We start from the raw sequence: 15419 nt of genomic DNA, 5'->3' as shown, positions 1-15419 counted from the left end.
AAAACTAAAATTAAAAACTTTTGATATAAAAATCATATATAGCATATAAAGCTTAGTTTTACAATTATATGTTCACATTTGCAACCATGTTTTCCAGTCTTTAAGATGCTTGACTGAGCATGTTTTTGGTTTTATAGATAAAAAAAAAACTAATTTTCCAAATCTGACTGTATTTTTTCTGTGTTTCTGAGTAAAATATAGTATGTTGATGCAATAAAAAACATTAATGAGGGACAACTATTAAAAAAAACAAAGGACATTCATTCCTTCAGGGAAAAAGGAATTTGCCATGATCCAACATGTCAGTCAGCTTTAAGTACTGTGTGACATGGCATTAATGGCAAATTTGACAGTGTCACATTTAAAGTCAGTGATAACCACAGAACGGTCTCAACAATGGCAGCAGATACACAGAATAGGCACCAGTTTATGATGTGTGTGTCTCTCATAACTTAATTTCATATTAGAAAATAAATAAAGCTTATATCAAACCTAACTCACAGAGCTTCGCCGATGACCAGGGGTAGGCAGAGGCAGCTCAGGGAGTCTGTTTGTGATGGCCTCGACCAGTCCCTCTACCTCCTTGTACTGGACTGGTCTGGACTGGTGGTTCAGTCTGGAGAAATCAAGAGTAGCAGGTCTATAGAGTAAACAACCAGTATTGAATACAGAACACTGATGACTGTTAGGTTGGGAGGGAGGGAGAATGATGAAGGGAAGATACAGGCATGCAGGCTCACAAGTGTCCTTGAAAAATGCATCTTTAAGTATGTGTATGTTTATTATTTTCCTGTGACACTGTTTGGAGATACAAGCATACATGTGGATTGTCTGTGTGTCCTCAGCAGTTGATGAGTGAAAGTGAATACGTGGCTGTGTGTGTAACTGAATGGGGTATTGTGCTTTTTTTAAAGTTCATACTCAATGTGTCGTTCGTGTATACCTGCAAAGAGCAGAGCTAGCATGGGCAGCCTGTGTGGCTACCAGCAGGCAGGAAGATGCGACTCCAGCTCTCACAGCCTCAGAAACCGCCACAAAACCTGGACCACTGGGGAAGAGACGGACACTCGGGGGCTGCCTGTACACATACATACCAACCCCACACCACATTAAAAATGTACATTATTAAGTCACAGATAAATACAATTCAGACTAAAAGTACTTGGAGAGTTCCATATTTTTAGTTATTCAAATAAAATTAAATTATGTTTTAAGCTGCCATTTTCAGTCTGCAGTCAAATAAAATCACTATATTTAGGATTCTGTTGAAAATGATTACCTGAAGTCCTTGACAGACAGACATCAGCAGATGCTTTGCATTTTCCCTGGTGAAGCAAGTCAAGGGTGTTTCACCATTGCACTTTAAGAATCTCTTTGGATACTTTGGCCATATGTTTAGGAGGAAATGCCTTCCAATGAGTTTTGTTGCACTGAACAAGCACAAATAATGTTCTTGACTACCACTGCATTCATCCTGTTGCTTCCATCAGCATCAGCATGAGTGCCAGTTGCACTGGCATCGCTCAGATGGATTTCTGCCTTTTTGAGCCTCAAAATTATCCTCTTCACATATTTTTACTCCTCATAGTGGCAGGCAACACCTCTGCAATTTAACTGGCAATGCTTCACATGCAGCAGACACACAGTTTCCCAGGAAATGTTTAGTGGCCAACTATCCAATTAGGTTTGAACACTTTAATTAGTGTACTATTTTTTAAAGAGCAATATCCCACACAGTGTCCTTTCTATAATGATGGACATATTATTATTGCAATCCTTACTTCAAATTGAATGTGCTGATGCACAGGGCATGAAGAAGAAAAGACACAGATTCTAGACTAGACAAATAAACAGACATTGAGGATAAATTCTACAAGAATCACTGATGTAAGCAAATAATCAAATATCAATCAAATATATTGCTGATATACATTTTAGTATGGTTGCCAATAAAGGTAAATTTTCCGGATCTAGCTACCATCCTTTGGGTTGATGTGCCAATATCAGCATTGACAACTTATTCCTGATAAACCTGCCCTCCCTCTTGGCATCACAAAGATTACAGGAATATGTCTCTGGTCCATAATGCAGAACCAAAACATCTGGTTGGCTATTCTCACAGCAGCACACACACACACACGCACACAGACACACAGTCCTTAGTTGCACACAAAAAAAAACACAGCCAAAAATGCATAAATGCACATACACAAACACTATAAAGAGATGTTAATGGGCAAACTGGGTAAGACCCCACTATCTCCCCCTCATACACACTTTAGCTTGTTCAGCACTTTAAGAGCCCTGGCATAACTACGTTTTATTGTTCCGCTCAATGTAAAGGACAAATTACCCTCGACATTTGAGATCTCTTATACTCTGTATCATTGCCATGTGACAAGGAGAACATTCCATTAAAATTATGTCAACCTTGCAGAAATATGACAGTGTTTTACTGGCTTGTAATATATTTTCATGTGCAAGTCCATAGACAGTTAATACAAATCTCATTCAACTTCCCAGTGCACCTTATTTTACAGGAGGCTGCTTCTCCATGTTGATCTAGCCGACATTATACATGCTGCAGAGTTGGTAAACAAATATACAAATTGTGTGTGTGGTTTTGCATAGGATTCACAAATACAACCTACATTGAGAATGTTGTTTTACAGTTACAATGTAATGACTTCTAAATGCATTACAATGGAAAATATCAAAGAAGGCTGTAATGTCATAGATTAAATAACATAGTATTATTAATACAATGATTAACTGGCAAGATTTACAAACTAATATGGATTTAAGGCGATGACTGATTCAAAGATTTGAGCATGAAGTCAGTGGACTACAGTTACAGACTACGGCTTTAGCATTGATGATGATACATAAATAAACTTCAAAGTGTGTCATCATATGAAAATATTTTTCAGTGACAGCTATCTGCTGTGAGGTCTGTGGATTATATTTCTCAAAACACACGTTGCTGCTGAGCAAGGCTTTTCAACTCTTAAATGTCACAGAACTAATCCTGAATATGCTATACATAGTACGGGTATAACAATACTTGCAATTGCAACTGGGACCTTCTGAAAAACTTGTCAGCATGGACAACAGCTGCAGCCACTGGCACAGCTTAATTAAACCATAATTATTTTAATTTGCTGCAGCTGTGTCTATGCTCCAGTAATGTTATAGTGCAGATTTGAGCTGGGGTGTTGCTGGGGTGTAGTAACATAATTTTTAGTCAATGGGCAGATGTGCTCAGTGCAGGAGTTTTTAAGTGAGCTGCTTGTCCAGTGCAATGCAGGGGAATAATTTTGGCACTGGAAGAAAAAAATGACAGATAAGTCTCACCTTTCCAGTATCTCGATAAGAAGCAGGAGACCCTGTTTCTGCACTTCCAGGTTAGTTAGCCGCAGAGCTTCCTTCAGACTGCGCACCAGGGACTCAATACCTGCCAAAGTAATACTTGACTCAGCTTAGCACTCAAATATCTAACCCCCTCCTCCCACCAGCTAGCTCCACATTTGTCTAATCTTGCTCTCTGCCAAAGCTACGAGAGTGTTTTGACTGATGTCTATTATGCTACAGGGAGAAAATCTTCCTTTATTAAAATAAGTGACATGCTTATAAATGTAATATAGTCACAAAGCACACAAACACACCAACACACACAATCATGTATGTCAAAGAAAGTGGCAGTGGTACATCTTTCTAATTTACTGATGCACACAATACTGCAATTATCTCGTGTTTATACTGAACTAGAAGAAGAGCCTAACAGCACAGTGAGTGGTGCCACCAGACATCCTGTGTACTCGCAAATTCAGTAAGTATTGTTTCTCAAACAAATTTTCTCTGTGGTGATATTACAGTGCACACCAATGGCATACAAACACACATGTCAGAACAATATTCATCACTATTTGTCGGGGCTGCACAATATTGAATTTTGGATTACTGTTAGGTTCTGGGGCCATTTTGCCTGCTATTCATATTTAATTAAATTACAACAGCACCATCTGTCTAGTTGAATTACCACAGTAGATGCTACAATAGCTAACTCTGCTCCTATAGTTTCACGTGTAATGTATCTGTGGAGCCGGACACAGAATTAAATGTCTCTAAAAAGTGAAACTGCAATTAAGTAAGTAGAGGCTTAATGCTCCCCTTCTACTGTGGAGGGTTTAATTAAACCCTTGTCACTGTCAGAAAAATTACAAAACGCTGATTTATCTCTAAAAGCTGCCACATGGTTCATGTGACAATTACCCATCACCTTTTATTTATGATATGTTAACCGATGTGCCTTGCAACCCTAAAAGAAAGTTACAGTATGGGTTACAATCACAAACAGGCCTAACGCACACAAACAAACACAAAACAAACACGGATAACATTGGTGCATCTTGAGAGGTTTTTCTAATCTATCTAAGCCTCCTCACCATAGACAGAGTGACACTGAGAGAAGAATAATGGGTCTTCAGTCAGTAACAGCAAACAGCTGTAGACAGACCACAGAAGCACCTCACTATTACTGGAGAGACGGTCAAACAGAAACTCTAAAAGGGAAAAAAGAATTGGAGAGTATAAAATCAATTGTGTGAAGGGAGAAAGAAATAACATGAAAGACCAAGCAGTGAATAATCCTGCTGCACCATAACACACAGCATCAAGAACACATCCAAAATATGGTGATGCCTTCATGCAAAGTTGGCACAGCAGACACCAAAAAGGATAGCAATATTCTTTTGTAAAGTCCTCCTATGAGACTCTGGAATTCTGGACCAAAGACAGCAACAAACACATACAAAAACCAAAAGAAGACAATGGGGCGGGAGTCAAGGAGGAAAGTGGAAGAAGGCAGCAGCTTGTATAGCTAGCATATCACAAGAACTGTGTTTGGTGTGTCTGTGTGTGCATATCACCAGGTACGTCAGCCTTGATGAAGGGAGCGCTGTACTGACTGGGAGAATGAACCAGGATGGATGCAATACACTTAGCACTGGTCAGCTGCAATGTCTCCTCACCACTCAGCAGCAACTAGAAGACACAGTTTACGCATTTTGATTATAGTTCACCAATCAACTGAAGACACAGTAAGAGATGTAATGTTTTACCAGCTATCTGACTCTTAGCTTCAGTACACTGTCCTCTCATCCTTGTTGATCAACTGGTTCATTCAAGCATTCATTTATTAACACTGTCCCCTTGTTCTTATCTTAATTTCTTCTTTCTGTTAACCTATTTTCTAATTTATATTTAGTGTAGCACTGTCATCTTTGCAACTGCAGCAATAGTTTTTTTTTTTTTTATTCTGTCTGCCTTCCATATTCTCTGCAGTCCTCATTCAGTTGTGTATGATTAAACTTATTCATTTTGATTTGAGTAATTATTTAGTTAGGAGAGATTTTATAGCCAGTCATCACACACTGGTGAGCTGACCAACATCATGAGCTATGCTGTAATGCAAGTCATCACTGAGAAAATCTGACTAGATGTGATCTACACATTGATTTCCCAGGCATGAAGCACAAATATTTGTCCAAGGTAAACCCTGCTGAATCCCTATTCAAAGGCACATTAATCCAGGATTAGAACTTCTTGTTATGATTATCGTCAGTGCCAGAATGCAAGTCTTGGGGATGAGAGCAGGATGTTTGGACAGGGACCTTTTTCAGTATGAGAGGCAGAGGGGAGTGGTCAGGGGACTGTTGCTCTTGGTTTTGACTGAGGATCTGGCTGTTGTTGGTGTGGCTGTTCTGGTTCTCACTGCACATGATCTGATTACCAGGGCTGTTCATCAGAACTGACACTGCCTCTCCCTGCTGTACTAGCAGCCACAGTAGGCCTAGGGGATGAAAAACACTATGTGAAAAAGTTATGATGACAAATACATGCATACAAGTTCAACATTTTACAAACTGTATCTGCTGTTCATTGGTAAACTGCAATAAACAGCAACAATAGGGCCTAGCCCAAAGTCCAACTGTCAGGGAATCCTCCTGGCACACAGGTTTACTGAACCTTCCCATTATGCACTTTTAATAGTGTAAAATTGATTTAAGTTTCACAGAAGCATGCTTGGATAAATGCAGGAGACACACAAATGAGAACTAAAATGAAAACACAATGCAATAACCAGTTATGTAATTAGCAATTAAATGTTGCTCAGCTGTATGGATTTTCTTTTTCATTCTAGACATCCGGAGAGAAAGTAATAAAACAAAAAACAACACAAGAAATCATCTATACACATGAGGAAAAGTACATTTTCTTTTCATAGAAGTGTCTTGAACACTCCATAATCAATACAAAAAAGAATAATAATCCTGTTTAATTCCTCCATGTTGCTGTTCTCACTGGGGCTGGAGAACTTATTAAGATTAAATCAATTTAAATTACACAAGCAACAGCTCAGATGTGGCTACACTAAAATGAGAGTAAACTAACCTTGCACCTCTATTCCAAGCCCACAGTCCCAATTTTCCCCAGGTTAATACAACGTCTTAAATATTCTAGAAGATAATGACTATATCTCCTTTTCAGTAACTCCTCTTCCCCTAACATAGAGCCACATTTTGGTTATCACCAAAGCACTCTGGTAAGCGTATTATCCTTATAACTCAAAACTCCTACAAGATAGCAACACTCTTTCATCTCAGTGTAATCCCTCCACTTTATTCATCCAGCTTCAACCTTAAGCCAACTCTGTATGGACGTGAGACAACATAATTGCCACCCGTGCTATTGCCATAAGTCTTTTACTGTGCACACTAATTGTCCTCTTCCTAATTCTCCCCCAGGCAGTTGGGAGTGAGGCAGTATGTTCCATACATGACAATAAATTTACATTGACCTTTCCCTCATACTGTCACTAAAGTAGTTTGGGTGCTCAGCTCATTATTTCATCCTAATTTAATTATATCCTCCCTTTATGGCAACTTCTAAATTGTATTTTTCAAACTTACCAAAGCAAAGTGCACTGTACTAAACTTAACAACCTTTAGATGAAATTAATGTAATCTCACTTCTCAGTCTATCCAGTGCCTAATAAATCTAAATTAGAGCAATAATATGTGCAATTTCTTATCCAGGGAGCTAATGATGCACTCAATTGTATTTTTATACACTAATTTTGGAGTTCTCCAGAGTGAAACATATTTGAAAGTCACAAAACACACTCCATGAAAACTTTCAGATTGTTTTTTTTTTCTTCAGCAGAACAATTTATGTTGTTTTCATACAACCTGCTACTAAAATATATTAACTTTAAAATAATTTTTCTCACCAGCACAGTTGTTGATGAGCTGAGGGGAACCAGCATTGGCCAGTGTCTGCAGCAGCACGATACACACTCTGTCCCTGATGGCAATGGGCAAAGACTGGCCTGCTGAGCCCCCAGCCGCCCCAAACAGTTTGAGCCACACGTGCAGGACTGAAGCCTTAACAACTTCGTCTGGATAAAGCAATGTTGAGCACAAATGCTCCAACAAGGGCACTGGTTTACAGAGACAGGAGACAGATGAAGAAACAGGATACATACATGAACAATGTGATTAATGCAATGAGAACAAAAATATGCCACATTCAAGTAGGACAAATCAAATACAGGTGTTTAAACTAACCATGTGTCCTTAGATACCCATAAACATAACCAACCAAGAAAAGGCCTATTTAGTTCAATTCAATTTATTTGTATAGCACCAAATCACAATACAATTATCTCAGGGCACTTTACAAAAACCCAACGCCTACTGTGGTGTATGCTGATAACGCCAGTGTCGCAAATTGTATGCACAAACCAATATTCGCACCCAAATTCAATACGTGTTCAGATGTTGTGAAAACAGCTCTTTTTAAAGCCCACTATACCCCATTTTATACAGCACACTTGAGGTGCAGTTATACCAAAACAAAAACAAGGCTTCAGGTGGCATATACTGTTATGACACATTCAGAATCTTGCTAAAGTTGAGATGTAGCATGGCGTGTGCACGGGCGTGAGATAAACTCACAAGAGACAAAGATCCCCGGAGGAGAGGATAAGGGTAATACAGTTTGAGAGAAGTATAGAGAAACAGACAACAGCAACAAGACAATAATGTGGAAGAGGAGCAAGACACTAGAAACAAAGTGCAGCTGAGTTTCACTTTAACTGACTTTTGTCAGACAATCGTCGAGCAAACACTGGAGGTAAAAGTTGCCATGAACAAGAGAGAGTTGAAGACTGTCTGTTGGGGACACAGTGCAGTAAAATGGCAGGCAGGAAAGAGAGTGAGCAGTGAAGATTAAAAAAATATATTGCAATAGGACGGGAGTCACTTGTCTGAGTATAGCAGACAGGAGCTATAGACTCACAGGTACGCTCTCTGACAGAAACACCATGATTCAGATTCGCAAAGGGAAAAAGACACAGGACAGAGAGACACTCATGGAAAGAATGATGGTGCAAAAGAGAAAGATAAGAAGAGACAGGTAGAGGCAGAAAGGCTGAGTTAGGAGACAAGAGAAACCCAGAGGGTGGGAGAGTATAAATCAAATACAGGGAGGGAGCTCCATGCACAGATAAAGGCACATAAATAAAGGGGAAGAGAGAGAGGTATACCTGCAGTGCATACAAGCGCATATTTCTGTGAATTTCCATTAGCTATACAATGTAGAAAAATATAAAATTAGTCTCTATTACACGTTTGCCCTTGAATACCCATACAAGCTGTACTAACCATACGTAGACAGGTAAGGTCACACTAACCACACATTTCCAGTCATACCACCCTTGAGGCCATGAAGCCTTCATATATTCTAAATAATTACTATGACCTCCATAAAGACATGCACTAAAACAAGGAACATCAGCTACTGAGTTACAAAAAGGACAAAAATCTATTTTCTTATTATGAATATCTGTGAAGAGGAACCATTGCTCTTCCCACCCACTTCACCATTCAGCAACATTTGCCATTTGATGAATAGACATAATGTATTGAGAGACTGACTTCTTTTGACATTTACATGATTTGCAGTAATGTAGAATATAAAATAAGTTGACTTTTTCACAGATTAATTCATAGAAAACCTTAATGCAAGTTTTATTTGAAGAATTATTTACAACATAAGGCCAAATGACTGAACAACAAAAGTACGTAAAGATTTTCAGAAAGTATAGGCCTATAGTGACAAATGACAGTTTTATAATAGGATGGACATGACTGCACATAGGGGGAAAACTTTATTAACCAACCAGTTCTGTAAGTACCTTAATGTGTATAACACAGCATGTAAATGCTCGAAGCTGTGTATAACACAGCTTCGAGCATTTACATGACAGCAATGATAACCAAACTACTGGACTAATGTGGATATAATTACGCTATCAGAGTGCAAAGAGCATGAAAGTATAGGGTAGGGTAGGGTAGACAAGATGGAAGGTGAGTCACAGACAGAGACAGAGGTGGCTGAGTATTGGAAGGAGAAGCAAATACATATAAAAGAGTGAGTGAGAACAGAAGCATGAAAGGTATTAAAGCGTAGGGCAGCGCTGGAGGTGAAAGGAGACGGAGGAACATAGACTCAGCAAGAAACAGAAAGCAATGACAGAGTAAGAGAGGCAAACCCAGCTGCACCATGAAGCAGATCAAACCCATGTGAGGCAGGAGAGGCTCCCAGACATGTTTGATTAAACCACAATATATGAGGCGGCCAAGATGAGAAACCCGCATAAATAGAGCAGGAGAGAGTGAAGGAGGGAGAGCAGGAGGTATGGAGATAAGACCTCAACAGACAAAGGATGGAAATGAAAGGGAATAAAATATAACCCATAATAGGATGGTTAAAAAATAAAAACCTTACTGTTGTTTAGCACCTCTTAAGATGCATAAATACAAAGAGAAAGACACCAAACAGAAACAAAAGAGATTAAACTATTTTCTATTTCTTTGACTGAGAAAACAAAAGGTTTATTTCCATTAGTGTTGTTTACTGTGCTGCTGCCTCACTGTGAAGCTGCACACCCTCTGTTTGTTATGTGATTTGGTTTCTACAGCATTTCTCCCCCCTGCTTAACTAAACCCTTCTCTGTCTCCTCTCTGGCTTTTCATACTTGCAGCTTCCAGTGTTTCCCATATAAAATGTATTTGTTTGGCTCAACCAAATAAAAGCCCAAAATATTTTTCTAAGAATTTTTTGTGTACATCCTTCTTCATAAAAGGGCACTGCTAGACTGATGTGTAGCCTCAGTAGCTGATTGATTATTAACTGAGCTCTGATCATTTCCATAAACACTGTAGCTCAAACCACTGCTGCTTCCTTTTCCTTATCTTCCTTGTTCATTCTTGTCTGCTTCCTCTTTCCTGATCTCATTAATGCTTCATCTTCCCTCACTGCTCCCTCATTTTGTCTATAGTCACTCCTCCGTTAGGACATGAGGGACTATGACACCGGTAGCGGAGAAATTAAGTGTGGGAGGGGGAAAGAAAGGGGAGAAAATACAAGACAGATCCATGCAGAGAAATGCAAAGGGCGTGAGACAGAGGGGTTAATTAGTTAAATAGACAGACAGACAGCGAGTGAAATGTCTTGAGTGCTCTGGGCTCATGTTGTCATTGCTATGCTGTTGTTAGTCCAAACAGTTTCACAGAGATCTGTTGAGTGACTGCCCACAGACAGGCACGCATAGTCAATAGTGGCAGCTTGCATTCTGCATTGCAACAACCCATCAGCTACCTGTGGCTGCCCAGGGGAGCTTGTAAAACTCATAAAAATACATGGGAGGTGGACACACATAGCATAGTAATACAACTATGATGACTGTATATTTGGCATAAGGATCACGCTGACTCATGGCAACAAAGACAATAACAAAGGCAAGACACACACCACAACACACACACTTTTGAAACTGATTAACACTGAACAGAGTGGTATAAAGATTCAGTGAGTAGACACACATCATATAGGCTGTTGCAGCAGATTCAATCGGCACAGTTGTGTGTGGGAGAGGTGATAAGATGCATTATCGGGTTGCCTCACTACCCTGAAAAACTGTACGTACATATATAAATATAACATGAAATTCCCTATATATGTATATATATATATATATATATATATGAGAAACTATATCCAGATATGTGGGGAATTTCAAAGAAAAGGTTGATTGAACACGTATTTGTCACTTTTGCAGCTTTTTTATTTTCAGCAGGAGCTGGCATGGATTGGTTATGTGGGGAGAATTTTAAGTATGGACACAGTTATCTCAATGCAGCTGAAGCGTAACTGAAAAAGGTCATAACAGCTGGAGAGATTGCATTGAGAACATTCAATGGAAAGGATACGAAAACTACAGTTTTGTGAGTTTTTGTCGTTTCTCAAAAGCAGAGGTAGCGGAATATGGTGCGGCAATTGGAAGACTATTTCTAAAGTGGACACAGTACTAGTACCCATTTCTACGCATTAGGGAAATAACTGAAAAGGTCAAAAAGGTAGTCATGACTGAATTGTGGATAGACTCGATAGAGAGAGAGCGAGCGATACTGAAAATTAAACATTCTTCAATATCTTTCTATTACACTAGAGGTGAACATTAATATTTCTAACATATTCCTGGATCTCATCATCTGAAGTGAACTGTCCAGGCATCACCTTAATTTTTTATAATTTTTTAATTTAATATGAAGTGAGGTCTGACAGGATGATGAGCCATCTGAGATGTGACCTGACATGATTATGTGCCACCTGAATATTAAAAACTGACCCAAACCAACCTGATTCAAGGCTTTTTGAGCAGATTCTTTGTACGTACTGCTATTTGCCCCTTGTTACACAGCATCAGGCTTTCACTTATAAGAATTGTTGCTCTTATTGCTCAAAGACACCTCAGCAAGGAAACAATACCTTAACCTTGGTGTACAATTCAAGAACAAGCTCCCCACCAGATAACACTCCCTTTTTTCCACTACTAAGATAATTATCAAGGAAATTACAAATACAATAGTTGTTTAAAACCTCAAATGTGTGCCATATATATTTACATTTTAGGACATACTTCAAAGCAGCAGTTATTGGGACATCATGATATGAACTTAAAGCTCTACTATTTGAAATTCACATGAAAACATTGCACTTTGTACACCAGCATGTATTTAACTGTAAAAAAAGATGGGGTATGTGTTGCATTGTCTCACCATAGTGAGTCACAAGGCTTTGAGCCACGCTGGGGACTGCTTCCACCAGGTTCCCCAAGAAGTTGTATGTGGGCACGAAACCCTTCACACTGACCTGGTCACTCAGCTACACGGGGAAAGCACAAAATAGAGACACAGACACAGAGAGACACTGTTGCCGCTAAAGAGCGAGTAACAAAATAAGAGAACACACAACAAACATGTTTTACCTTGATTTATAACCATAGTCTTGACACCAAAGCTGTACATTTCACTTATGGCATGATTTTCAAAATCACCAACAGTGAAATCAGCTGCCTTTTCAGTACTGTTGCAGCAGCGCTGCATCTGCAAATGAGACTTCCACAATACTGATTTTCACATTACATTATGTTAACAGAAAATCCAGGTACAGCTACTACAGCTCTCCAGAACCTCTTATACATCACCTTCAGACCTCTTCACTACTTGCATTTTACTGTGTTGTAGATTTAAAGTATTCTAAATGGATAATAATACCATTCCTGTGGTGAATGGGACAGCAAGACTGGCCAGAACTGAGGCATGGACAAATGCAGCCAATCACAGAGAGGTCCTTGAAGAAACCCTGCTCCAGACTGCAGAGACCTATGACTGGGGTGAGGGTTCACCCTTCAGCATGACAATGAATAGAATCAAACAGCCAAAACGACACTTGGTTTCAGGACAATTTTCTGACTGTTCCTGAGTGGTCTATTCAAAGCCCAGACCTAAACTCTAGAGAGCATCTGTGGAGAGATCTGAAGATAGAGGTTCAGACACTTCCATCCAACCAGATGGAGCTTTAGCAGATCAGTCAGGAAGACTGGGATAAACTGACCAAATCCATGTGTGCAAAGCTGGATGAGACTCCACACAAAACTGTAATTCTTATCACAGGGGCTTCTAAAACTACTGAATTAAGGGTCTGAATACTTTTGAGATTTCTGTTTTAAATTTGCAGAACTTTCTAAAAGCATGTTTTCACTTTGTTATTATGGGTTACTAGGTGTAGAATTATGGGGAAAATGTAAACTGTATCTCTTTATACCTACATCTATAACACAATAAAATGCGCAAAGACATGAAGGGGTCTGAATACTGTCTATAGCTACTGTATAATAATCTGAGGCACATGTCTGTAATTCATTCTTTTTCATGATTCATAAAATGAGGTCTTTCCACTGCTGCCTCCCCGAGAAGTGACACAACAGAAGCAAGAGGGAGACAAGCATACTGTCTGTTTACTAACCCTGGGAGGATATGCTGCTGATTACTCAATTGCTGTTACATATTTTTAAGACATTAAGTGTGTTCCTGTGCCTGCAGGTGCAGATGAGAATCTGTGTTTCTCTCTAGGTCTGTAAATGTCTTACCGGTTTGAGTATCTCATCCAAAACAAAATGAAATGACACGTCACTCTGGAGCTCTGACAGCAGAAGAAGAAGCACTGACACACGCAAACAAACACAAATTAATGCATGTACAGACACATAAAACAGAAAACACATAGACTTCTTTAAAAAAATAAATTGTGTATTTTCACATTTTTCTAATTTATTAGTATGACAAAAACAAAAAAAGTTAAAGGTATTTTTCAAGTCAATATTGATTTGTAAGCCAGATCTTTGTTTCTTTTTAGGTTTTAAATGTTTATCTTCTGTGCACCTGTGATAACATGTTGTCCATGAAGGATTCTTGCACCAGTTGTGATGTTGATATATGGTCCTAACAGTCAAAATTGTTTAACAGTGCAAGATTCAGGTTCATCTCTCTGCTAAAAGCAAAGCTCTCATTAAGTAGCCTGCTTTGCATGGCTGCTTAGATGACATTAGAAAAGTTCTGAAAGGATTCATGGCTTTCTTCATTCTCCTTTGTTTCTCCTGACACACACAGATATGATGACTGCATTATTTATGGGGCTCAAATGAGTTTCAGAATATGGTCTCTACACATTGTGTGTGCAAAGAGCAAAAGCTATGTCACATTCTAAGCACTGTACTAACTATTTCAGCAAAGTGGTCCCTAAGGCATTTTAAGACAGCTACCATAAAATTATTCTGTCATGTGCACTTACCAAAACATTTTTTACATTTTGAAAGACTTAGCTGCAGTGAGACAAATCGGGCTGAGTGCTAAGAATTGCTAGTTCGCTGAAAGGCCAACATTTTTAAAAAATTGCATATAGCTGCCAGAACTGATCATTACTAACAAAAAGAAACAGGTACTTTGGTTATGCATAGTGCAGCAGTGAAAGAATATCAGCGTGTTAAATTAGGTCAAAGCTTTCAAAATGGTTAAATTTAGAAACTGGTACTTTGGAGTATATGTCACATTACCTTAGTTATGAGCACTGTCAATTATCACAGTCACAAAGAGAGTTTGTATTGAGTAAAACATAAGGCACACATGGCCTGTTTGTGTGTGTGTGCACCATCTGCATGAAAGCAACTGTATATTGTCTGTGTCTATGGTGGGAGTAGGATGTAAAGGTGTGTACATATACATGTGTACAAAAACACAGACACACATTAAACACACACAAACAGACACACAAAAAAGCATCTCCTTACCTTGGTCAACCTTTTCTAAAGTGACAGGGTCCTCCACAGTGTGAAGCATCCCTAGGGAAAGAACAATATTCACGGCTAGACTTAAAAAGCAGATTTCAGAAGTGTATTGAATTGCTCTCACAAAGGAAAATTAAAAATTAAGCTAGAAAATGACTACTCATACATGATATAGTGTACACACTAGGTTAACAAGCATGGGGTCTGGATCAAATAGAGGATACAAGATACCAGGATATTAAAAGTGGATTCTTGTTTCAGGCCTTGCATAAAGCCATGCCATGAATTAAGTATTCAAGAAATTACTCAAATTGTCTGGATGCCTGTTAAATACTACTCTTAAGGCATATAAAAAGCATACTATGTAATGGGGTGATGAAGGCATATTTTATAATGGATTACTTACACTCTCATTGGCACATGATTCAGTTCAGCAGACCACCCAACAAGCACTGTAATAACTCTTTTAATTTCTTGTCATATTGGTCAGAGCTTCTACTGGCTTAGCCTATTATCACATATCCTCCCATTGCACTAATTTGATTAAAGCTTAAATGGGGTAAGCCAAATATGTTGTGCTGCAATAACCTAGTGAAATTTGTTCAGTGAAGAGGAAATAGAAAGTATTATTAATATCCACAGATGATGTGGTACCACAAAAATCCAT

General features: G+C 38.8%; 1 protein-coding gene across 1 annotated transcript in view; it reads right to left on the bottom strand.

Annotated features, from left to right (window-relative positions):
* mei1 (meiotic double-stranded break formation protein 1) overlaps positions 1–15419 on the bottom strand; it is a 47882-nt gene that overhangs the window by 30964 nt on the left and 1499 nt on the right. The window contains exons 3-12 of the mRNA XM_026325278.2: positions 14756–14806; positions 13559–13632; positions 12186–12291; positions 7292–7501; positions 5673–5851; positions 4929–5043; positions 4446–4562; positions 3355–3454; positions 944–1078; positions 502–616 (exon numbers count right to left, since the gene is read on the bottom strand). Coding sequence (XP_026181063.1) covers positions 502–616; positions 944–1078; positions 3355–3454; positions 4446–4562; positions 4929–5043; positions 5673–5851; positions 7292–7501; positions 12186–12291; positions 13559–13632; positions 14756–14806 — 1202 coding nt within the window. The remainder of the gene's footprint in view (positions 1–501; positions 617–943; positions 1079–3354; positions 3455–4445; positions 4563–4928; positions 5044–5672; positions 5852–7291; positions 7502–12185; positions 12292–13558; positions 13633–14755; positions 14807–15419) is intronic.

This window comes from Mastacembelus armatus, chromosome 8, assembly GCF_900324485.2.
Source record: "Mastacembelus armatus chromosome 8, fMasArm1.2, whole genome shotgun sequence".
Lineage (NCBI taxonomy): Eukaryota > Metazoa > Chordata > Actinopteri > Synbranchiformes > Mastacembelidae > Mastacembelus > Mastacembelus armatus.
Note: the sequence above shows the minus strand (reverse complement) of the source record. Positions and strands in the feature narration are given on the sequence as shown.